This window comes from Ischnura elegans, chromosome 9 (genome assembly GCF_921293095.1).
Source record: "Ischnura elegans chromosome 9, ioIscEleg1.1, whole genome shotgun sequence".
NCBI lineage: Eukaryota > Metazoa > Arthropoda > Insecta > Odonata > Coenagrionidae > Ischnura > Ischnura elegans.
The window spans coordinates 53,693,848-53,719,170 of record NC_060254.1 but is presented as its reverse complement, the minus strand read 5'-3'; the positions used below and the strand labels follow the sequence as shown (position 1 = coordinate 53,719,170).

Sequence of the window (25,323 nt, the reverse complement as noted above, 5' to 3'; positions counted from 1 at the left end):
ATTACTTTCACATCGCCTATTCATTGTTTCATGCTATAAAATATATTTACTATTAATTACCCAAACCTTTTATTTCTTTATAAGGTCCCAGTAATTTAAACATGTTTTCCTATTGTTTTTCCAGTGCTGGACTCTACCGGTCGCTACTCCCAAGGATTGTTCTGGGGGAACGGCTACTGGTTGGGTTCGAATTCGCTGTGCAATGAAATCGACACCAACGCCACTATGGAAGGAGCGGCGAGAAACGAAGTCGACTACGATGCTGGTAGCGATTTCTCCGACAATTCCCCCATGAGGGTCGCCTTCCACATCCTCAAATTCAAAATTCAGCTCACCGACAGATCTTTCTATGTCCAGGTACATATATTTTCATTAATACTCAAGCTTACGTTTCCATTGCTATTGGATTAAGCCATCATGCTCTTTTTGAGTTTTTTTTTACAATTTTGGCTTATGGTATTAATTTATCAAATTTATTAAAGAATTAGGCACAAAAATTTTTTACAGCGATGGTAGGATTGAATACTTTTTTAAAGACTGAAGGTATAGCATCTCTGTTATCCAAATATTTTGGCTAACTACTCCCGTAGAGGCGATAAAGTTGGTAATAAAAAGCAGATCGTGAATCCTTCCACCGCACCAAGTGTTTCCAGTTATCTATTGGGCCCTTGATTCAATTAATACTCGTGACTCAATACCATATAATCTTTATTGGCCTCGCATGCTACAATCCCGGGAGAAGCAAACTTTGAGGTCATCCTATTTAATACGGCTTATTTATTTCTGTTAATTTCCCTAATAGCTCCCTTTCATCGAAGCTAAATTTGCTTTCGTAATGTGAGTTGGTGACACTCTTGGGGTCAAATGATTCCTCGATCGTTTCGAAAAGTATGGTTTTTCTTCAGATCGTATCGTGAAAATTCAAAGAAAATGTGCTGCGGAAACGTTGCAAAAAGGGTAGCGCGAGGTTGCAGGAGTTGCAGGATACAGTTAGGCGTTTGACAACATTTTTGCAACGTCCTAATTTCGGCGCTGATACACTCATTTGGTCTGAAAAATTTTATAACGTAATATTTTAGCCAGAAGATATACATATTTTAATCCGAATCATACCATTCATAAGACACTGATTGTATGTGAGAGTGGAATATTCATTAGGTTTCAAAATGATTGTTACATGTTGCTGGTCGCTTAGTGGAGTGTTATTTGGACATAGTTTTCCTCAAACATGTATTCAAACGTGGGGTTTTTAAAGCGTATATTAATCTTCTGAAGCAAATAGGAAAAAAACTGCACCTGCTTTAAGTTGAATTGTATGTGCCAAAATTATGTAAAATTCATATTCAGGCATGTTATTTTTCAAAGTTTTTTCCTGAACAACCCGATTTCTGGGGGGAGGGTAGCCCACACTAACACCTCTCATCCCCCCCAAAGCATATTCCTAGTTACGCCACTGTGCTAGCCTTTTCATATAGTGACGTATTTCTTCTATTTTACATCTTTTATAACCTATTCTATGTAACTCATTCCCAGTCGACCCCTACCATTCTCCCTTTCTAACCTGTTATTCTACGATTGCTTTCATCACAACATCATTCCTCGGTAGAGTAGGTAATTTTTTTAGGGAAATGTAATTTCTATTTGGTGTTGGAAGGTTTGAACGCAATGCAATTCAGTGTAAACCTCACTGTGAAAAATTGTGTCCTATATTATAAGCGGCTAAAACTTTCACGTAATAACAGATTTCATTTCTTTTAACCTTAATTTGGAAGTATTCAATCTTATTTCTTAAATGAAAACAGTTTTTCAACAATATCTTGGTTTTGAAAACGGAACGAAAAGAAATAGTTCTGTAATCGTCTCTTCTTCATTCTTGAGAAACTTTCTCCAAGTTAATTCCAAATGATTTCCTTGGTCCACTAGACGCCTGGTTTGATTTTCCTGGGCATGTGCTTGCCGAGATCGTGCGGTCATGGAGACGCGATCAAAATCACCTCCACGACCATCGAAATCCAGGACGAGATGTGGGCCCAGAATCCACTGCCACGGAAGATCCTACTCCTGGACGACAAGTACCTCAGCGGCGAGTACTCATACTGGAAAGACCCACGTGTCTACATCATGATGTGAGTGCCAAGCAATAGCATACCAGAATCTAAATCAAGCCCAGAACTCGGGCGGGGCAGGTTGGGCTCAGGCCCCGGGCGGCAGATTTCATGGGGGAAAACTTAAGAAAGTTTATTTTTAACAGCTACTTAATTCTTCTAATTGAATTATTTAACCATAATTATTAATTTATAAATTATTATCATATTAATTATAAACAATAATGTTAGTTAGCAAACGTACGATGTGTAATTTCAACGACTACATCTAAAAAATAGCATACCGTATTTACTCGTGTAAGCCGCGCCCCGTGTTTCCCAGGCACCCACAGTTTTGCCCCGGCTCGTGAGGAAAAAAACTTCCTAGCGATTTTTGGGTGCGGTCTAATAAAGGAACTCGTTGCAATCCGTTGCTAAATCGATAAATTTACGTTACCATGATTAATAAGGTTAAATAACGTTATAAATGTAATTCCTGCGAAGTTTTCGTATTTTCAATGCTAAACTCTGGAGAAATAAACGATAAGAATTTGAGAGAAAATGGTACGAGGCTTGCATTAAAATTTTTGAGGACTCGTGTAAGCCGCGCACCCCCCATTCCATGCGCGGCTTCTGCGAGTAAATACAGTATTTTATTTTAGTGGTGGGGGAGGGGAAAGGATAAGGGATAGGGAGAATAGAGTGGTGGGCGGCAAACTGATCTTTGCACTCCTGACGAAACTCCTAGTTCCAGCCCTGATTGAAACCACAATTTATAAACCATCCATTGTAGCGGACCATACCGCTTCTTCTTCTAGTCAGAAATCTCGTAGGAAAGATTGAGGTGTATGATCTGCTAAAATCATCATTAGGCAACACAATTTTGCTTTTTTATATATTTCCACTTTGAATAACCCTATAGACGTCGAGTCAATTCAAGTAATGGAAAAAAATTGCCGATATTATTACAAAATATGGGAAAGTTTTTGCGTATACCACCGATAACTTGTCTGTTTTTACATTGGTTTCTGGTTGAATATGGCAATTTTTCAAGACCCACAAGTCTATCGCCTTTTATGAGTAGTTCGCAAACATTGAGCTTTGATTAGTGTAATGTTTGACGTCATAGTATAATTTTAGTTATAATTAGTATAATTTTTATTCTTGTAAGAAATCTTCATCCATTTTGATGTGCCTCAAATTAAATTTAATGTTTATTGTCTTATGAAGCAATTTCCCAAAATAGACTGTACACTAGATGATTATTTCCTCATAATTTTTACTTAAAAAATGATATCTTAAAATATATAATTAATTCTATGAACATGAGCGTACCCAAAGGGGGGCAGAAGGTGGCAGCTGCCCCCCCTAGAAGCAAAAATTGCACAAATTTTTAGGAAAATCAGGACTGGATTGAAACTAAAGTTTTCAAAAAGTTTCTTTAAACCCACGAAAAATGATATCAGTGTAATACAAATAACTAAAATAATTTTTCTCGAGCTAATATTTTCAAAAACTAATAAAGTGCTGATATAATTTTCTTAAAATGTTGGTGTCATTCACCTTTTCCATGTTAAAATGTTGCAACTTGAACAACCATGGCTTCCCCCCCCCCATTTTTGATCCTGGGTACGCCCTTGTCTAAGAAGTAATATTTTCTCATAATTTCAGTGCCGCAGTAGGATCGGTGGCTTTGATGACCATAGTGGGGACCATTTATGAGCTGTGGTTGATATCTGCCTCAAGATCCAAAGACAATAGCAGCTGCAAGGACTCCAACTCTGATCATGAAATGTCTTCCATCCACACGGAGGAGATGGAACCAAGCAAAATTTCAGGTGCTTGCTGAATTTTTATGGTGCAGTGGTACTCATTACGAGTATGCTGATGCCAATGCTGTGTGTTTCAACACTTTACCGCAAAAGAAATTTGATGCATTCCACCCAGTTACATTAACAATAATCAAATTTAGAACTTTTAGTTTGTATTTCAAATAGAATGTCTATACATTCATATTAACTTATTCTGCCCTTAGATCTTCTGCAACATTTTTGGGTTCTTTCGGCACATTTCTGTGTATTGGCAGAAATTTGCAACCAAATTGTAATTTCTTTTTTTATCCACTTGATTTTTAAGAGTGCAATGGAAATCATATTGCATATGCCCAGGGGCCCCTGTGTGTGTCGGATCACATGCTGTCTTCCAGAATGGAGAGAAACATCACAATGGCCAGTGAAGCCTTGTCCCTATCTGGAAAGGGAGCCCATGAAGGTAATGACTTACACAAGATATCTTTGAAGTGAATTTATCACTAGACCAGTCTTAGTTCTGTTGGGTTCTGAGGGATATCCTGAACTCAGAAATGGTCCTACAAATATTTAATAGTGGGAGCTACTTACCGACACATATTCATGTCAGAGACAGAGAGAGTAACTGCTCTCAGCATCCTGGACTATGACCATTCCCATGATGCCAAATGGAAAAATTGAAATGAGGCGGCAATAAAAATACAACATAATCAGATATACTTTTTAATACATATATGTAAATACAGGACAGTCTTTTTTGGTGACATACAAATTGCTGGCTCAAAACGTATGCTATCATCTTGAAATTTTCAGGGTGCTTAAAGTAGACCTTGTTCAATTATATATTTCTTTGTATCTCAAATTTGAAAAATTTTCCTCTGCTTTTTCTCAGATTTTATTTTTTAATATTTGAAATACAGTAAAATGTTGACTTCACTAGTGCCCATTATAACAAACCATCAGAAATTTCAATATTTAAAAATGAACGTCTTTACAAAATAAAATGTATGGCTTGAGTACACATTACTTGAAGAACCCTTCATTCCATATCTGTGTTACCTGGTGTTTTCGTTGTGCCTCACATTTTTGTTACGATGTGATTTCAGGGATTGAAAGGTTGTCTTTACCAAGGACTACTGATGATGATATGGTCCTGAAGCCACAGCAAAAGACCGTCATGACAAGGCTCCTCCTTTGCTTCTCTGCTGTTTCAAACGCCAAATCAATTTGCAGCTTAAGCGTTGGCGATGACACCATTGCTCCAATTCACGGTCTACGCTTCTTTTCCTTGCTGTGGGTGATATTGGCTCATACATGCCTGGTGGCATTCCAGTTCTCAGGTTAGTCATAATTCTATTACATGTGTACTCTGCTTATTTTATAATGTGGCAAGAAATAATCAATTCCAAGGTATCGATCTGATTTATTCTCCGTACAAGTATTTTAAATGATTTCCTATTATCAGAGCTCGACCCTTCCTCTATATTCCTCAGAAGGTAGCATTGTCCTTCCTCTACAGTCCATGGAGTTAATTCTTGCCTGCCACAGAGGTTAGCATTACCCTTCTTCCTCTACCTTCCACAGATGTTAGCCATGATATGTGCCTGCCCTTCCATCAAATTCCATGGGTCGTAGGCCTTACCCTCCTATGCTCTGCACCTTCTGCAATACACTCCATTTACCCACAATGGAGGGTAAGCAGAGAATATGGTTACCACCCAATTACCCTCACTGGAGTGTAGTCCCACTCTTCACTGAGCAGTTTATTTTTATCAGAGTAGGATTGGTAATTAAATTACTTTCTGCTCTCAATACAAATTTGGAGGATACCTGTTTGTGTATAGACTAAGGTGAATTATTTTCCCTCTGTAATATTTGCACTGATGTTGTTTTAATTGCATTTCTTTCTCCTATAGAATCTTCTAGTTGATATCACCACTGATTAGATTCTTTTCAATCACTTGCATTACCATAGTTTTCCTTATTTGAATTCAAAGGTTTTAATTTGCAAAAACATCTTCACTCACAAATTAAACCTTATTCTTAGATCAAAACTCTATTAGAAAAATAATGAAAATTAACTGTAGATATTACTGTTTTCTTTATTGATTGGTTATGATAAATGCATGGTAAAATTTGTATTTCATATATGTTTTTAAAAATACGCTCCCACTTATTTATTGGAATATTTATTTTTCTTTGAAATTTCCTACAGACAATAAAACTTTCCGTGCAAGAGCAGAACAAGACCTATTGTACCAGACGTTGAGCAGTGGGACATACTCTGTGGATACCTTTTTCTTCATCAGGTTGGTATTTTCCCCTTTTTTATCCATGTGAAAGTATTATTATCGAAGGGATCCTTATAGCTTATAGGATACGTTTTTTATTTTTATATTTGTTATTGTTGAGATCTAATTCTTGCAATAATCCTTTATCAATACATTTCAGTGGCCTGCTGGTGTCTTTTCTGTATTTTCGAACAGTCTCTAAGTACGATGTTCACCAGCTGACCTATACTTCTGGTGGATTCAAGGCAAAAGGGATACAGTTCATTGGAATGGTTATTTACCGCTTTCTAAGGTAAAATAATTTTGAGTTATGGATAGGTTTACTTTTTTAAATAAATGCGTAACTCATAACTCCATGGCCAATATTTATTATTTTCCTTTATCAGTCTTATGGAAATCCTTTCCTTGAATGTGCAACATATATGTATTTAGTTCCTCAGAATGTGTATTAATCTCAGTGTACGAACTTTGATATTTCCAATGATGGTAAAACCTACACATACTTCGATGTGATTGTAAAGAGATTCCAGCGAATTTTCATAATATAGAGTGATTTCATCTTTCTAATTATGATTAGGTTGACACCACCATACATGTTTGTCTTGGGACTAGTGGAAGTCACAATGAAGTACTGCCATGACCACGGAAGCCTGGAACCTGTGGCCACTGACTACATCAATTGTCCAAAATACTGGTGGAGGAACGTTCTCTACATAAATACCATGTTTCCCCTGGAGCAAAGGGTAAGTTTATATAAAAAAATATTTATCCCAAAATGGTATTTGTCTTGCTTGGAACAGAAGTCCTGTTTCTCTATAAAATTTGTTTGACATATTCCATAAAAATCATCATGAACCTTGCCTATTGTATTATTGGAATGGTGATGAGTGTATCTATTGAAAGCATTTATTTTGCTCTTTGCAACTGAAAGAATACCATCACAAGTCTTGATATATTTTCTGGAACTAGAAAGTTAGTTTTGTGTAAGTTTGCAAGGGGGTTATTGTCAGATTTTGCCCATGAACAACCCTATCAAACAATTTTATATTTCAGTCATAGATACTAAATTTCATATTTGTGATTTGCATATTTCTTTCTTTTTTGTAGTGCATGTCATGGAGTTGGTATCTAGCAAATGATACTCAGTTCTACATTGTTGGAACCATAATATTGATCATTGCTGTCAAGTAAGTCATTACTTATTTATTAATTTAATTATGTATACAGATTCAGTATGCAGTTTGGGAACATTTTCAGCATTTTGATATTTACCGGCCTTGGTGGCAGTGGAATAAAGTTCTCACCTACCAAGCAAGAGGTCGCAGGTTCGAGTTCCACCTGGATATGTTATTTTATCCAGAGCATGGTTTTTCGTGCTTGTGTAGATGTTATCTTGTTGAAAACCCCAATGTTAAAGACCAATGGGAGCTGTTTTCGGTGATATGGGAAAATAAATATGTGCATACGTAACTTTATTCATAGAAAGTAAAAAGCATAGTGAATATGATGGGAATAATAGTATTATATTTCATATTTTTAGCTACTTTTGGCTGGCTACTGGGATGGTGGTTGTTTTCATGCTGAGTGCTTGGTCCACCACTGCTGTCATCACCATATACACGGAACACACTCCTACGTAAGTCATTTATTCCAATTATGTCTTTAGAGATCTCCTTCTACTTCCTGGAAAGGAGAATGCAAATCTGAGAAGCCTATCTTCATTGAATACAGTATTTTTTTAAATTTATTTAATTAATCGTGTCTGTAGTAGCAAAAAATGTAACTGTTTATGCATTATGTAAATCCCAGTTATCATTGTAAATTTAATTTAAGTTTCCTATTAAATGACAAAGTTTTGGTATCCCTTGAAAAAAAAAGACTTATGTGCTGGGAAAAGGTTTTGTCCGCTTTCTGGGTATTTTCGATGCTGACTCAGACTTCTGCTTAGTCAGGGGTATTTATGGGGAATATTCGAGATTGGCTAGAAAGTTCAAAGGGAAAGGGACTAGCATAGGTTAAGGGCAAGGATGGGGAGTGTTCAGGGGAATAGGTACTCATTGGAAATAAAATTATACTTTTTCCTAACCTCCTCTCCCAAATCAGTGATGCTGAGAAATGATACTGATAATATTTATTAGTTAATGCATTGTTACATATTTTTTTTACTGAGCCAATTGGGACTTTTTTAAATGGGACATATAAATTCAAACTATTTGAAATAACTGACAATACTTTAAATATTTATTTGGTCAAATTTTAATGAATTACTTCACAAAATGTTTTTATTGATTTACTGCTTTTACACCCCATAACTCTGTAAAAACCACTTGTTTCCTGGTAAAGTAAGAATTTGAAGTCAATAATGTCTTTATCATATATGGACACCAAAGTTTTTCAAGGCATATAAAGTATGTTCCAAAATTTGGTATGCGTAAGGGAAATGGTTTTCTAGCTTTAGTGTACCATATAGCCCCCACGACAGTTTCTCAGCTTGTGAATTTATTTTTTCACTAAATAAATTAGTTTACGAAATAAATTTCAACACCATGAAACCCAGAAGCCATAAACAAAATAAAGACAACTGAAAATCAACATTATGGTAAATTATGTGTCAGCTTTTGAGTTATCTCATCAAGTATATTATCAATTCACTCATAATATTTTTCCGGCTAAATTAGCTATTAATGCAATATATGTATTTTAAAAATGGTGAGCTACAATGTCATAATATATACCTACCCATGATATTCTATGTAACAAATTTCTGTATTACTAAAATTCTACAGGGGATCACTCATTACCTTGTAGGTAACTCAATGAAGGTACACCACTGGGTAGTCCTCCGTTTTTTTCCATGATTAATAACACCTTTTTTATTTCAGAACACAAGATCCATTTGCACATTATGATGAACTTTATGACAAACCTTGGACAAGGATAGGACCATATCTCATTGGAATGTGCTTAGGATGGGTTCTTTTCAAGACTAAATGCAAAATAAATTTTAAAAAGGTGAGTTTGTTCACCCAAATTATTTTTTAGTGTATTGCAATAAAAATTCAGTCAGCATACGTTGGTACTTCAAAGGTTGTACAATTGAGGCATAACCGTGAATGCTGAGGATATATTTGTGAATCATCATAGTATTTACATGTGACTTTTATCTTTCCCTGATAGTGGGTGCTGACTGTTGGCTGGGTGGTGTCCATGACCATCTTATTCCTCGTGATCTACAGCTTGTACTTCTTTGAGTTTGGGCCTGCAGCATCTGCTGTCTATGTATCACTGTCTCATTCAGCATGGGCTCTGGCCCTTGCTTGGATTGTCTTGGTGTGTGCCAGTGGAAATGGAGGTATGCCAGCTTAGATTCATTCATAGTTTTATATTCCTTTCCATTGTTCCGTTTGCAACCCTCTCAAAAGTCATAGGTAATTTCTCAGGATTTCATCCCCGCCAATTACCTAACTAAGGGAATACATCACTCTCTGGGCATTAAACTTATTCAAAATTCATGCAATCACTTTGAAATATTCTATGCTATCATTGCATAAAATGCATTCATTTTCAATTTTCAGAGTATAGCCCGATTGTGGGGGAGGACACAGCAGCCGCTTAAAAAAATAGACAAGATTTCTAATACGGTTATCATTGAGTTTGTTGTATTTTGAACATTACTATGAGTCTCAGCCATCTAATTTAATAATAATATCTTTAATTTAAAAAAAGAATATTTTCTACAGTAACTGTTGTATTTCTTGTTTTTAATCTCAAAATGAGAAGACCTGTCAGACCCGTGTACCCCTCCCAGAGAAAAATCCTGGATACACCTCTGTTTCAGAGTAAATAGTTAAAACCATTTTCAACATTTGCTCTTATTCTAATTATGAAATGTTTACCTGTGTATCTTCTGCAAAGTAAGCTGTTTATATTTGAGATACAGGTAAATATGTATCGACAAAGGTTTATTCTACATACCCTGAAATTTGAAAAATGAAATTCTAAATCAGAAATGCACCATTAGAAAATATGAAATGCAAACAAGCGTCATGCGAGGAGGGGAAAGAAAGTGAAGTGGATCCCTTAGTTGGGAAAGGCATCCCTGAATAATGACATAAGCACAAAATGCAGCGCTTTGATCACACTTTTATACTAGGATTTAAAGACAATAGTAATTAGAAATGTGTAAATGTGTAATGAGTAAAATTAATATCATACTTTAAATTAAATACTGTAAAAGAAATTTAATTATGAGTACATTTGAGACTGCGTAAAGGATAAGAAACCCAAAGTTAGAAGTTTTTTGGTGAAACGATATTACAAAGAGTATTGAGTACTGAGGTCTGGTCACATGCAAATTTTAGCAAAAGAGGAGGACTCGGTAGCCTCATTGGTAGACTGCTTGGCTGCTGATTTACTGATTCCATGCTCAAAGCCTGGGTAAAGCCTATGAACATTCCCAACCAAATAAAATTCTTGTAGTAGGAGGTGGCTCAGGGGAAGGCACCAGCCCACAGTGGGCTGAAATAAAAAAAAGCTGGACAAACGATATTCCCCGTGGCCAACAGCGAGCTGCAAACTGTGCCGTAAGTTCGAAAAATCGATCTTAATTTTGGCATCGCAGGTGGTCGCAGCTGTCCTTCTGGTATCACACTCTGTATGCTTTGTTGTATATGTGGTGTAAATATCTCTGTGATCCTTTTTTTATAATCCTACACAAGCAAAACATTTCGACGAAAAACAGGGTCCACCATTTTGTATTGTATCAACCACAAACAATACAACTGAGTCGTGAAAGTTAACAAGAATTAACAATAATAAACCACATAGTAATACTGTAAATTGTTGTTTCTTTTGAATTACTACAGAAGGTATGGCATTTGTTTTAACAAGCTGAAAAAAATCAAAGAGGGCAATTTTTGCAAAATTTGTTCAACTTTGAGGCCGAGTGATTTGTTTAAAAAATTTACCTATGAAAAACGGTTTGCATAAAAAAATGCGCTAATGTATAGAAAACAATTGTGTAAAGTTTCAATTTCCGCACTCAAAAAAATCAATTTTGAGGATATGTCCAGCTTATTTTGATTTCAGCCCACTGTGCGGCCCCCTCCCTGAACGTGTGATATTCACACTCCTGTGGCTAATTCAGGGATTAACTCTGCCCTCACCTATCCAAGCTAGCCTTCAGGTTGAATTGCTGAATGAGTTAGTAAAAAGAGGAAGCTTTTCATCTCTTAGAATTCGTACTTAGTTGTACATATATGAAAATCAATGAGACCATTATTCTACTCATTATATGTGTCTAGTTAGCAATCATAGGTCACTATGCTATCATGTTCCCTGACATTCTATCTTTAATTATATGACCTGCAAAGTATGGCATTAATTCTCTCCAGTGTTTGAATACTGTTGATAAAATATGAATGAATAATCATGTTTATTTCCAGGATATGTGAATGAAATTCTATCTTGGAAGTACATATACCCAGTGAGCCGAATTACATACTGTTCCTACCTCCTGCATCCAGTGTTGATGAGGTCTATAGCCTGCAATTCAGACAGCCCATCACATGTGGGAAAAGACCTGATCGTAAGCATGATGCCTCAGTAAATTTACAACAATTTTGAGGTTGAGATGAAAAAATCATTTCTTCTAGAACTCTTTTACCTTTAATATTTATGATTAACAATTAAGTAGCTTGTCCAGATTACATTTTATCACTTCCCAAGCAGCATGATATGTCATGTTTACATCTAAAAGATATATATTGCATGTATCTACCACATATCTTATACCAGTATTCCTTATATGTTTATACATCCACATTGCTTGAGTGAATCATTTGAATTTCGATATGTGTGTTAAAGTTTGATAGTACTACAAATGATGAAACACTGATGGTAAAAATTAAGCCTTTGTATCTAAATTAGATGTCACTACTGATAGGGTGGTTTCCTATTATTTTTTTATTGCCTAAATCGAAAGATTATTACTCCCGGAGTACGTATTTCACGCTTTTAGATTTTTAAATGACGATATCTATTTTTCGCGATTATATGAAAAGTGAAAATTTTCAAGCGCGCGAAAACGCGACGCTTAAGTATGAATGCAGGGAAGTCTCTCCGCGTGACGTATTTCTGGTTCCCGTTGCCACCCTGCGAGGTAACCTTGAGGCAAGGCTTAGCGCTGATACGACGCAGGCTGCTAGCAGGTAGCCTAGTACCCTGCTGGCTGGTAGCACTTGGCTTAAATAAGGATTATTAATAACTTATCAAACGAGGAAAACTTTCCGACCTTAGCCAGTTTTAATAAGTGATTGTTAAGACATGTTTCCCTGAGCTCTGCGCCTCATGCATGCATTGGTAACCTCAGACGATGTATAACTCCTATCTTCTCCTATAGAAACTAGGTCCCTGTGACGTCCCGTGGAGTGGCATCGCATGGGCGCCAATCTGGCCCTTTTCAAATGAGGATAAAAATGGACCATTGCTATTCGTCTAACCCGGTATTTCTAAAACAAAATAATTTGTATATTACGAATACACTAATGGTGGGTAACGAATCGCAATGAATGCCTTTTGTTTTCTTTGATGAAGGAAACCACCCTATTGTGAAAAAGTGATATAAATAAAATATGACTTGGAGTAGTAATATATAATTACTCCCCAAACTTTGGCTAGTAAATGTTTTTTCATGGCAGTGCATTTAAGTAGTTTTCAGAAATTTATGATAAAATCATTTCTTTAAGTGGTATCACCAAGAGATGCCTGTTTTAGATAAAAGTGGCTCTACCGATAAGAATCCTTTGGGTTACTAAAACTTTTATCATTTTCGACCCATAAAAGAGTATCAGTAATATATTCTTGATTTTTAAGTGATAAAAAGTGTTAAGTGTTATCAAAAAGTTATCACAATGCTGCTAGGGTTAGCGAACTATGATCTTTTGAGTAATAATTAAGGGTGATGTTCACCATATTTTTGTAATTACAGTCTTCATATTTCTTTAATTTTCAGACTATAGCTTTCCTTGGTTATGTGTTGGCATCCTATGGATTTTCTTTCCTCATATCATTGGCCTTTGAGGCTCCTGTTGTGGCACTGCTTCGCCTTGCACATCCAATGAAAAGAACCAAAGCAACAACGTGAAGTAATTCAATATTCTCAGGGCTTGTGTGACATGAGACAGCTACAGAGTAGTGGCATCAACTCTCAGGAAGTATGTGTCAACTTTTCAAGCAAGGAATTGATTAATTTTTATACCTGTTACCACATAAATCTTGAGGAAGAATGGAAGGACTATATTGTGTGAATGTGTTATCCAGCAACAGTTCAGGAGCTGAATATAGACATGGAAATGTTTCATGGGAATATTTCAGTGGATCAAATGTGTCTGGTGTTCTTCATGGTCCATTCAAGTGTATGCGTGTTGTGAAATTATTGTCAGTCCAGTTTGCTGGTGCTGAAAAATAGCTAGTGATTTGCTTATTTTTGGATTGTGTGTCTTTTACAATTTACCGCTCTTTATAGAATATTGTTTGTTATGTTTTGAGAAATTGCCATTTATTTTGAATGGCTTGATTCTACATATATTGAAATAAAATACAATTTTTTTAGTCTTTATTCCTTTATTTTTTATATCTTGAATTAATTGAATTCCTGAGTTGTAAAATGAAGGAGCCATTGCCTCATGAATGTATGCCTCTATGCATTGCATAGCTTGCATTTTCCCTAAAAATATATTTATTAAAAAGGTTAATTTTTTCCTTACCTCAAATATCTGCATTGCGATTGTTTTTAAATGAAGCCAGCTACTTTCCTTGAGTGTCATAATTTCTCATTAACGGTTATTTGAAAGGGTTCAGCGATTAAAAAGAGGGATGAGTACTCTTAACTCATTTTCTAAGTCAGCTGCTGGCGATTGCAAATATCATCCTGAAAGTTTGCTACCCCGCAAAAACTATTTGTACCGAGGGTTGCAGACATTACATAAACAGATCCATGTACTATCGTTTTCAAAAGTATGTAGACACCCTGGAGTCCCACTTTACTGATGGGGCTGGGTAGTGAAAAATTATGTGGTTGGCACATAAAGCGACCTGCATCCCTCACTCGTATGCCACCAAGAGCCGGCGAGGACGGAGGTGGACGCGACCTAGCTACCGGAGCTGGAGTCAAACTGGAGGAGCATGAGCCCAATCAGAATTAAGATTACCGGATGGAATGTACTGGGGTAACTCACGTCCACACTCACGTTGGGCCGTCGGAGTGTTTTCTTCCGGGCTCCCTGGCGAGGGTTTTCCTCTCTTTAGATTCGTATTTGGACTCGCCGTTTATCTCTCACTAATAGGTCGCGACGCTCCATGGCCCAGTATGTCTATACTGTGCGCGGTAGTAGCAGTGAAGTTCTGGGGGTGTTCGAATCCGAAATTATAATACCTTTTTCACATTTAAAGGGTATCTACTGAGCATCAGCATAATATATGCGGAGGACTCAAGAAAAAGTTTTCAATATAAGTCAAAATAGTTTTCAGGCCATCATGTCACAAAATGTGGCCATCTAAGTTGTCCCGTCTTCTCCTTAAGGTTTTTGCAATCTTAAGGTTTTCTTTCACTCATCTGAGCACTTCCTCATCACATTTTACCTTCGTGATTCTTCAGTAGCACCACATTTCGAATTCGTCCACTCTCTACTTCTCTGCTGCTGCCAACGTCCAAGCCTCGCTCCCATAGAAACACATGCTCCATGCGTAGCATCTGATGAATAATTCCCTTTCGTCTATGCTTGTATTCTCAGCTAAAAGGAGATCCTTTTTTGTATAAAGCGCTCTTTGTCAATAAAAGTATCGAATTAAACAATATAAAAACAAATGATAATATCGCTGTCCGCCAATCAGACCGATCTCGGACTTGGCCATTTAAAACTTGGTCCAATGCGCAGAAGCCGAAAATCGTCGTTGATGTACACTCCGAGGATACAACAGTCCCAAATGATGTTACTTTGAGTCATTAGTTTATACGCTAGCATAGTTGTTTAAAAGAGTTCGATCATTTAATTCGCTCGAACGAAAGTTATCTGTATGCCATAAACAAGTTGCAAAATGTGAAGCATTGACTTACCTACTCCACTTTTTCATGTAGAAATGTCGACCGCAAGTTATGACACGAAAATTACGAGAATAAGAAAAGTTAAAAAAAAACGGGCCACTGCCTTCATTTGACTGCGGTGGAAAATGCTGATTCTGAAACGCTGTTTTTTCTTTCTAATACTCTGTTCACTAACAATAAAACATTAACAATCACTAACTCGATTAACTCAACTACAACTAGGCCTATTTACATACCAATCACTCATTCAATAAAACAATTTACACATAATAAGTCAACTGGTCACCAGCCAGTCGGTCGTTCTGGCCAGCGCCACACGGCTACAAATATGAAATTCTCGCGCTATTTTTGCGTTTTTTTCCCTACATTTCCGATGTATTCGATTGAAAAAATACTTAGATTGATTCCACATAAGTGTTAAGTGATGGCAAACTCAATGAAAAAAATGATGGAAATAGGGACTGTGATCACCCCTGCCATCTCTGAAAATGATTACGTGGGAGAGCCTAAATTTAAGCCGTCATTTTCGCCATCCCTGAACTAGTACGTGGATATTGGTCGCGTCATTCTAGCTTAATTTGGCATGAATAGAGATTTATAGTGGCAATAATTAAAAACTAAAAACTGGATATATAATTAGCAAACAGTTCTGGGTCGTTGATAAAAAATAAACACGTACTGGATGCCATTCAAATAATGAAATTCGGTGGAATATATATTCTATGGAAATCAAAGGAAGAGTAAGGGTAAAAAATTATAATGCAATGCAATTAGATATCCAACCATGTCATCAAATTTTAATGCATCCCTAGATACATTCAATGGAATACAATTTGGTACTTTGCATGCCATCGTGATATTGTGACGATGCCTTTGGTGACATGCATCATGATAAGAAGGACAATTTGGCCAAGCCATGCAGGGAAAAATCACATTAACACACAATTGAAATGAAAATGAAAGCGTGCGATTAATATTATTTAAGGTAGTATAGTTCATCGTGAATGACCTACTGCTCTCGCACAAATTTTCATGCCATTGTATGAACAAGATGCGTGACAACTAACAATTTTGATCTTATGAAGAGCAAAGGAATTTAATTTGGAACTTGATCGCCTATTGTGACATAAGAACCGTGAAACTAATAATATTGCCTCATAGGTTGAAGAGAGTGAATAATGTTATGGATATCAATCCCATAATATTGATCCATTTGTGATAGTTGTAATATTATCATATTCATCTTGCATGTGACGTTATCCAGCACTCTACCATGTAATATTCTTACAACCTGGGGTTGTACATTCAGCTTCGACAGTCTCTCCAGCCCTTTGTTGTATGCCGTTATCAAGGAGTTCCTCTTGTTCTCAAGCATTTTCAATTCGTGTACCATTTCTTCGTAATCTTGGATATCGGAAGCCATATCTGATGTATATCTCCGCTGTCTTCCTCGCAGCTGGGTTTCACCAGCTACCATTTTTCCCAGAAATCCAGTTCTGCCTTGGCACTGGTTTCTTTCCTCCATGGATGAATGGCAATGGTGTGGGAATGATGTCTTCTTTCTCCACCTTCCCATGCATTGCCGTAATCAATGCGATTCGTCTGTGAAAAAAAGAAAACATATTGTTATGGATAATGTTTAGCTGATCTCTAATGTATTAAGAGAATTAAATTTTGAATGGTGTCGTTCAGGGGCGCAGCTAGAAATGAAGCTTGGGTGAGGGTGGTTTGGTTGAAATAATACCGGGGTGTGTGCGGTATGGTATACCCACCAGGACAAGCGGTAGGTGCGAGATTAATGAAGTGCGGAATTTTAAGATAAATGGTGAGTTTTACGGCTTTCTGAGGGATCTTTTATTAATACTTACACTATTCTATTAGTAGTATCAATCCAATTGAGTAAAATGGATTAAACTTAAAAATTTCTCTGAGCTCTGGGGGGGGGGGGGGGGTTTATCCCCCAAAACCCCCTCTCACTGCGCCACTGGTGTCGTTCACACAGAAAGTCGCAACTCTTTGAAAGAATTTTTTAATAGAAAATTAAAATAAGCTTCGACCAAAAACATCCTTTCCATGTATTTTTTTCTCCTTTAAGTTCAATGTAAGAAAACACGAAATTTGTCACCCAGTTTCCACGAGTTGGTAACTTCATTGTATTTTATAATTCATTTATTCGTTTTTAGGAGATCATATATTGAGGGAGTTATCGTTAGCAGTGGCGGATCCAGGATAGGGACAAGGGGGCTAGGTGCGGTCCTGGGGGTCACTTCCCAGCACTAGGGGGGGTCGGAGAAGTTGAGAAAATTTTGCGGATTTCGAAGCTTGTAACAACTCATTAACGTTGTCCAATTACTAATTTTTCAAGGAATTTACTTTTTTAAACAAACATTTATATACATTTTTAGCAATTTGCGTTTTAGTGGCTATTCTCTCATGTATATATTCGACAATATTACATTTAATTAAGTGCATATATTTTATGCTCCCTCCCTGGATCTGCCACCGATTGCTAGCAAGAATGCAAACCACCCGAGGCAAATGCACAAGGTCAAGGAGTAGCTGAGAAGCGGCGACGAGCTTGGATTGTGCTGTTTACCTCATCAACTTTTGTGCGAGAGGGTGATGACCATCAAACTTTGTGGGTGACGCAATTAAAAACGGAAAAAATTAGATCTATATTTAAAAAGATATCACAATAAATGTAAAAATAATGGTAAACGAGCTCTTTGTGAAAATTAAAAATTTTCATTATTTTTCTAACTTTTATCGCCTCGAAAAAATGTACCGTAAGAATCAGAAACGATAAAGTATATTACCATTTATTAGGATTCAAATATGATTAACAATGGCCTTTGACTCACCAGAAGTAGAGAGAATGTTTAGACTATTAATTCGTTGTGCGATTAAGTAGTTCAAGTGGGCATGTGAACTTGTTTGAATTATTTCACTATCACGGATTTTAGCAGTTCATCTCTTTTTGCAATTTTTGTGCACTTGGCTATGAATTATTCTCATACATTCCCACCTGTATCTTACATAATCTACGGTATTGATTTAAATGTAACATTACTCCTCCTTCGTGATTACTCACTTAAATGGTAATTCGAATCGAAAGAAGCAACATGAAAAAACGCTATCGTACTGAACACCCTATCAGATCTACCGCGGAATCTAGGTTTTCGCCTTTTCAAAGCTGGTCTCACGCACAGAAATCGATGCTCGCTCTTGTACATATATTTCGTATGTTCCTCAGAGAAAGGAAACCCTCCACACTCGGCAAAAGTATTCTAATTCAATTTGAATTATGTTCTTACATTTTCGGATGAATGTCTTCGGTAGATAGCGGATCGCGGATAGATCGGTGCTGGTGGATCAGCTGCAAACCTGTCACCGGGCATCGCACCTTCCCGTTCTTCCCATGCTTCTGTGGGCTCATGTTGGCATGGGTACCCAAAGTCATATTCAGCTTGGAAGCGAGGATTCATCTCGTCCGTTCCATGGGTACAGAATTTCATCTGGTCAGCTGGCTCATAAGGATGGTGGAAGGCACTAGGTTATTGTGATGGAATGTATTTTTCGTTTTTAACATCACCTTCGGTATGATGGTATGGGTTCTCGCGGTCCATTCTATTGTCCCATTCCTGTCTATCGTCTTCAGCCAGCATATAAGGATGGTTGTTGGCGTCAACACGTTCTGATGGGATATTAATTGGATTTGAAAAATCTCCTTCATCAGGGCAGTGGGCATGATTGCATCCAATTAGTTTGTTACGGACCACTATTTTCTCCTCTTGCGAATGCTGAGATGGTATGTTGCTTGGGTTCATAGGGTCACCTTCGGTATCAAGATGAGGGCTATCGCAGTCCATTGTACTATCCAATTCCTGTGTCTCGTCTTCAGCCAACGTATAAGGATTATTGTGTGCATCAGCACGTTCTATTGGGATATACATTGGCTTTGATAAATCACCTTCACCACGGCCGAAAGTGTCATTGCATCCCATTTGTGTGTTACGGCACTATTTTTCTCCTTAGGCGGCATATCAGAATTCTCCAAATCATAAACTTGCTCTGGTGAGAAGTGGCGTGCATTAATAACGTTACCGTTCGTGTGAAAGGGAGTACTCTCGCCACCAATTGCATTTTTCCTTTTAATTCCTTTACCCTCGGATGGAAGAACTCGATAGTTGCCAGAATAAATGCGTTCATTAGCGACGTCGACGTCGATAGGATATACGACATTTCCTTCGCCATGGAAGTGTGTATTCCTGCATCCCATTCTGACATTCTCTCCAGCTATTTTCTTCCCATCTGACCTTTTAAAGCCATCAGCTTGTTTTGATTCAATTAGCCGTGCATCTATTGCGAAACGCTTGGCGTTGAGATTCCCATTTTTGTAACCCTTTTCCTCATCCAAGCTTTCTGCCTTCCGTTTAGCTGGCACGCAAGAACGATATGAAGCTCCACGATTTTTTAGTGGGGAAAGCTGAGAATTTACCACCACAAATTCAACACTGACACGAGTATTGGTGTAATCTGTTTATTCGCGTCTGCCTTTTGCCTTTATCAAATTACCTTTTGCTTTGAGGTTCGCACTTTTGAGACCAATTCCCTCGTTTCTGCCTTCAGTATTCTGTTCATTTGGTACGACAGAATGATTAAATGTGCCACGGTTCACAGGTTTGGAATGGATTGAATTTATTACCTCACCTTCGGCATCTGGACGAACGTCGGTGTTACCCCTTCCATGGTCGCGTCCTTCTCTTTTCTTTTCAGCCGGCATGGAAGGACGGTTTGTGTCTCCAGGCGAGATGTCACTAGCAATGACAGGAGTTTGTGTCACTGGATGCTCTTGAACACGCCCTCTTTTGGCCGAATTTGCACCATCACCTTCCTCTCCGTTGAGTTCTGAGCACAAAGCGTCGCTCAGGTCTTCTCCAATGACCTCCGCAACCAGCGATTCCTCCTCGGTGTCATCGGGGTACATTCTCAGACGCGGAGGCATTGGTTCCCCTGGCCTTGGGGGATTCGTGTTCTTGTGTATAGCCGTGAGAGTTCCGGATGCCATGTAATTGAGGAGAACGAACAGGTGGATGTTTCGCCTCTCCTTTTCTTCCAGGCTCTTGGTAGTCACTCCGACCAGGTAATTCAACCATTTTTCTGCCTGATTGAGAAGCTCGTTGGGCATGCCATTCAAGTTCGATTTAATGTGATCCAGGTGGGCAATATACTAATAATCCAGCCTCTCCTCCAGGATGTTGCCCAGCACACTTCCGGAGATGCTCGATGCAACTCTCACTAAAATCCGTTCCATGATGTCCGTGGCGGAAAATATAGATGGCGAGATCTGCTATCTGGTATCAACTCCAAATCCACTGAAGGGAATCGATTATGAGATTCAATAGCAGGAAATAAATGAAATATCTTATTTTCAGGAGTTATTTTCGAACTCTGCTGGTCGAAGTTGGAACTCCGCCGGCTGTAGCTCACTGCAAACCCCTGCGAGATGACTATTTTCTTCTTCTGCTACTAAAGTGATTGATGTATTATTCACTGTAGCTGTTTTATACTGTAACCAGTGCGTTTAAACTTCGCTTTTAACACCACAATATGCTATCGCATTCGCTCTCTATCGCTTGGAAAATCCAATTGATAAAATGTGACCGTACGGCTACGTTTTACCAGTTGCCAAGGTGAACGAAAGTATTGTTGCGGCGCCAGATATGCCCACTGCTGGCCCGCGGTAGTATCGGTAGTATGGCCTTTCGCCCTATGCTAAATTCCATAGTCTTCAGTTGAACTCAGTTCAATGTAAGAGGGGATGAACGGAAAAATTATGTGTTTTAAATATTATCATATTCTCTGAGTGGTAAAAACCATTCGCATCCTCCATCCTTTTACGCCGGATACTGATTTTGAAGCATGTTGCGTAATGTTCAATGTTGTTTTTATTTTGATGATGGGGGAATGAATGAGCTAAAATGATTTTCTATCACTACGATTCGGCAAAAAATCGCTCTTGATGATAATACTAATAATAAAAACAATATTTTCACTCACCTTATATTAATGTTAAGTGTAAAGGTATTTGCTGATTCGCCGAAAGCCACATGTATTAATTTTTTTATAATACACCGGTTTTCTTGCGAAGTCTTCCGCGGTGATCCCACGATGAATTGTTGATACAATCATGTTTTCTAGGATAACACCGCGTTGTTTAATGTCTGATGAAGACGGTGTCGTCGGAAATCCCGCAAAAATCTTCAGATCAGTCGTTTAGTTTATCGCGGAAATGGATGCAGGATCGGCGCTTAAAGAATTTTTTATCAAACTCCACTTCTTGTCGGAAGAAGGGTTATTAACTATTAAGTTCAGTGGCGTAGAGAGATAAATTCAGCTGGGCCGAACCCCCCCTCCCCCGAAATATTGAGACAAAAAAATAATTTAACCATGGAGCAGGGGAAAGTCGCAAGTGATAAATTATTTTACCATAAAAAAAGAATTGCCCCTTTGTTTAATAACTAAAACTAGACAAATTCAATAATAAAGGATATAATATTGAAAAATCATGAATTTACAAAATATTTCTTTGACAAATTAATTTTTTCGATTATGAAAAGCGTTAAAATTAGTTAAAACCCTTCACTCGGTACCCTGTTCTTGAAAAATTATCCTCCGGACCCCCTGTTTTTGGATTTCCACCTCCCCCCCCGAAACAAAATTCCTGGCCTCTGACTACATTTATTAAAATACATTCATGTCAGAGTTTGTGGGAAATACTTCACTGAAATGATATTGTTTTCTTCTTGGGTATCTTTCAACGGTCAATTTATGAAATATTCTTTTCTCGAACTGTGTCACAAAGTGCTTCAGAAACCATTTCCCCTTCGGTTCAAATGCCCCGTGATTCTTTTAAAAGGATCTTGATGAATGAGAGCGAAAATACTTTTATATGGTGGGAGATGATAGTGGTTATGAAACGAAGGAAATAATGCTAGGGCGAACTTCTTTCTCTCCGTACCAAAAGTATAGAGACTCCAGTTTGAACTGTTATAAAAACCATACCTTTTAATATATTTGTATGATTTTGGTAGCATTACTTTTCTTGCTTTTTCTCACGTTCTTTTTAAATTTTGGTTCGAATAGTAGGTAGTACGTGCGCAAAGAAATTCATGGCTAGCCCTAGAATGAAGGTGCCACAATAATTTGGAACAAAGTGGGTTTCTATTTCAAAAGGTCACATTAAAGGTAGTTGTCTAAAAAATAGAAGTCCTAAGGAATGCAAGCGAAAAAAAAACATGGGAGAAAAGCGCGAATGTGTGAATGATGAAGAGTTTTAAGTAAGTTAGATTGTATGCTACATAATCGATTGAGTTTAGAACCCGAGTCTTCATGAAGCAAAAGAGTAGGAGAAGCTACATTACAGCTGCGATAATACTTCCAACTCTTCAGCATTCACACATTCACGCGTTTGTACCAAGTGGATTAATTGTTAAGTGTATTAGATAAGTGTGTGTGAAGTTGATGCCGTGTTTTGTGGATTGACTTTCGGTGGATTCTTTTCCACGCTTATGCTCTAGGTGAGCAAATTACACTGATAGTGTCTATTACATTGATTTAATTGCTTCTGCTGTAGTACGCGTTTTGGAATTTTCGTTTTTTTCCTGAACTAGTTAATTTGATGTTAAAAGTTTTGTAATGCGGATTACCTCGCAGGGTAGTTTCAGTTAAATAACTTCAGTCGATTACTTTTGCAGTACTAATTTTTTGTTGAGTAATCTGCATAGATTATGTAGATGTTCAGGAGATCTTTAAAAAGTGAAAAAAGTATTATAATTTCGGATTTGAAACCCCCCCACCCCACAAATATACTGCTACTACCGCGCACAGTATAGATCTACTCGGCCACGAAGCGAAATATTAGTGAGAGATAAACGGTGAGCCAAATATGAATCTTAATATCGGAAAAACCTCGCCACAAAGCCCGAAAGAAAACACTCCGACGGTAAGCGTGGACGTGAGTTACCCCAGTACCTACATTCCATCCGCTAATCTGAAATCCGATTGGGATCATGCTCCTGGAAATTGACTTTAGCTTTGGTGGCTAGGTCGCGTCCACCACCATCCTCATCGGCTCCAGTGGCGGATACAGAAAAAACTCAAGGGGGGTGGGGCGCAACATATCTTAAGTTGTCTTTACTTTTATCGTAATAAAAGATGATCAAGTCACAGGCAAAGTATATGAAATTTTATTTAAAGTGATTATAAACATGTAAAAGACAATGCCATGTTATGATATAAAAAAGTTACAATTGTGGTTTTGCAATGCTCGGCAATATAGGCGGACCCGCAAGGGGGGGGGCGCCCCCTACGCCCCCCATCTGTATCCGCCACTGATCGGCTCTTGGTGGCATACGAGTGAGGGATGCAGGTCGCTTTATGTACTATCGTTTTCAAAAGTATGTAGACACCCAGGAGCAGTGGCGCAGCGAGGGGGGGGGGTTTGGGGGATAACCCCCCCAGAGCTCAGAGAAATTTATAAGTTTAATCCATTTTACTTAATGGATTAGTATTACTTATAGAATAGTGTTAGGATTAATCAAATATCTCCCATAAAGCGGTAAAACTAGTCATTTTGAACCATTTATCTTAAAATTTTCTGGAGGATGCCCCCGCAACTCCCACTTACCCTGTCGGGTATGCAATACCCCCACACCCAAAAGTATTAGTTGCACCTAAAAACCTCCCTAACCTTAATTCTTAGCTGTGCCCCTGTCCAGGAGTCCCACTTTACTGATGAGACCGGGTGGTGAAAACTTGTGAGGTGGGCACGTAAGTATTCGTAAGTACCAGCAAGAGGTTGCTCCCATGCAGTGCTTAATTTCTAAAATTTTAGGCACCGGAACGCATGTCCACACATGATCATCAATTAAAAGCTCCCCTCTCAAAAACTTCCGATGTTTTAAAACTTGTAATAATAGCTACAATGAGGAATCGTGTTCTACCAAATTAAAAAAAAACTATGCCATTTTAAAGACTTTAATTTACATACGGTGCACACAAATGAAGACAAATCGCATCAAATTTACTTCAACCATTCGCTTAAAAACTGACTTAAGTTGAACTTGGATTAGGAAAGGTATTTAGGAATTTGGACCGTTTCCTACCAACCACGTCACACTGGATGCGACGCGTTGCTTGAGTTCACCCGTTGTCGGTGCGGGTGCGGCGCCGAAAATAGTACTTACCCAATTTTCCCTGAGGGATGACGAGATTCTGTTCCGGCCGAAATTAAGAACTGGTTCTTTAGTCAAAGTGGGGTAAAGGATATGCAGTGTTGAACTCATCTTAGCTGGCATTCAACGTTTCCTCTCTTTGCTTGCCTCGCATTTGACGGTCTTTTCTCACTTCTTCCCCCTCCCTCTAAACCCTTCACCACCCCTACCTCACCGTCGGCAGATTGCGGTCGTACGGTTCGCACTTGCAGTAGAAAACCCTTGATCGTCGTCGCGGACAGCCAGTCGTCTATGCAGTGCGCCGCAGTGTAAATTTTAACTGGCGAAAGTACCTATATGGTATTTGTACGATGCGAATGATAGCTAAAGTCATTTGCGCCATTAGGGAAGGAAATTTGGAAGAGGGACCCAGCGTCCGTATCAGACTGCTCTTAACGAAGAGGCGCCGATAGGAGCACGGCTTAACCTCCTAGCCGACGGATTCATTGCAATTATTAAAAGAGCCCTCCACAAAGTACTCTAGCAGGGATCGGGCAGTCTTAGAAAATCTACGCCACAGCCGATGTTTGAACCCAGACCCAAAGGGTGGAAAGCCAGCCACCACACTAACACAATCCAGAAGACAGCTCTTTGTCAAACCATTCTTTGGCACGTTGAGTGCTCGGTGGAGTCGTGAATTGCGAGTGCTATGTGCGCAAGAACCTCCATCGGTTGTCCAACGTTTGACTAAACTCCTCCGTGCAAAATCAAAAACCGTGTCCCAGCCGGGAATCGAAACCGCTTACTTGAAGATTAGTCTGT

At 38.2% G+C, this 25,323-nt stretch overlaps 1 protein-coding gene across 1 annotated transcript in view; it reads left to right on the top strand.

Annotated features, from left to right (window-relative positions):
- LOC124165996 (nose resistant to fluoxetine protein 6-like) overlaps nucleotides 1-13,801 on the top strand; it is a 192,231-nt gene extending 178,430 nt beyond the window's left edge. The window contains exons 3-16 of the mRNA XM_046543573.1: nucleotides 125-357; nucleotides 1,924-2,126; nucleotides 3,756-3,922; nucleotides 4,221-4,355; nucleotides 4,999-5,232; nucleotides 6,108-6,201; nucleotides 6,344-6,475; nucleotides 6,761-6,926; nucleotides 7,291-7,370; nucleotides 7,724-7,819; nucleotides 9,066-9,195; nucleotides 9,361-9,535; nucleotides 11,628-11,770; nucleotides 13,196-13,801. Of these exons, the coding sequence (XP_046399529.1) occupies nucleotides 125-357; nucleotides 1,924-2,126; nucleotides 3,756-3,922; nucleotides 4,221-4,355; nucleotides 4,999-5,232; nucleotides 6,108-6,201; nucleotides 6,344-6,475; nucleotides 6,761-6,926; nucleotides 7,291-7,370; nucleotides 7,724-7,819; nucleotides 9,066-9,195; nucleotides 9,361-9,535; nucleotides 11,628-11,770; nucleotides 13,196-13,327 (2,120 nt within the window). The 3' untranslated portion in view covers nucleotides 13,328-13,801. The remainder of the gene's footprint in view (nucleotides 1-124; nucleotides 358-1,923; nucleotides 2,127-3,755; nucleotides 3,923-4,220; nucleotides 4,356-4,998; nucleotides 5,233-6,107; nucleotides 6,202-6,343; nucleotides 6,476-6,760; nucleotides 6,927-7,290; nucleotides 7,371-7,723; nucleotides 7,820-9,065; nucleotides 9,196-9,360; nucleotides 9,536-11,627; nucleotides 11,771-13,195) is intronic.
- The last annotated feature ends 11,522 nt before the right edge of the window (nucleotides 13,802-25,323 follow it).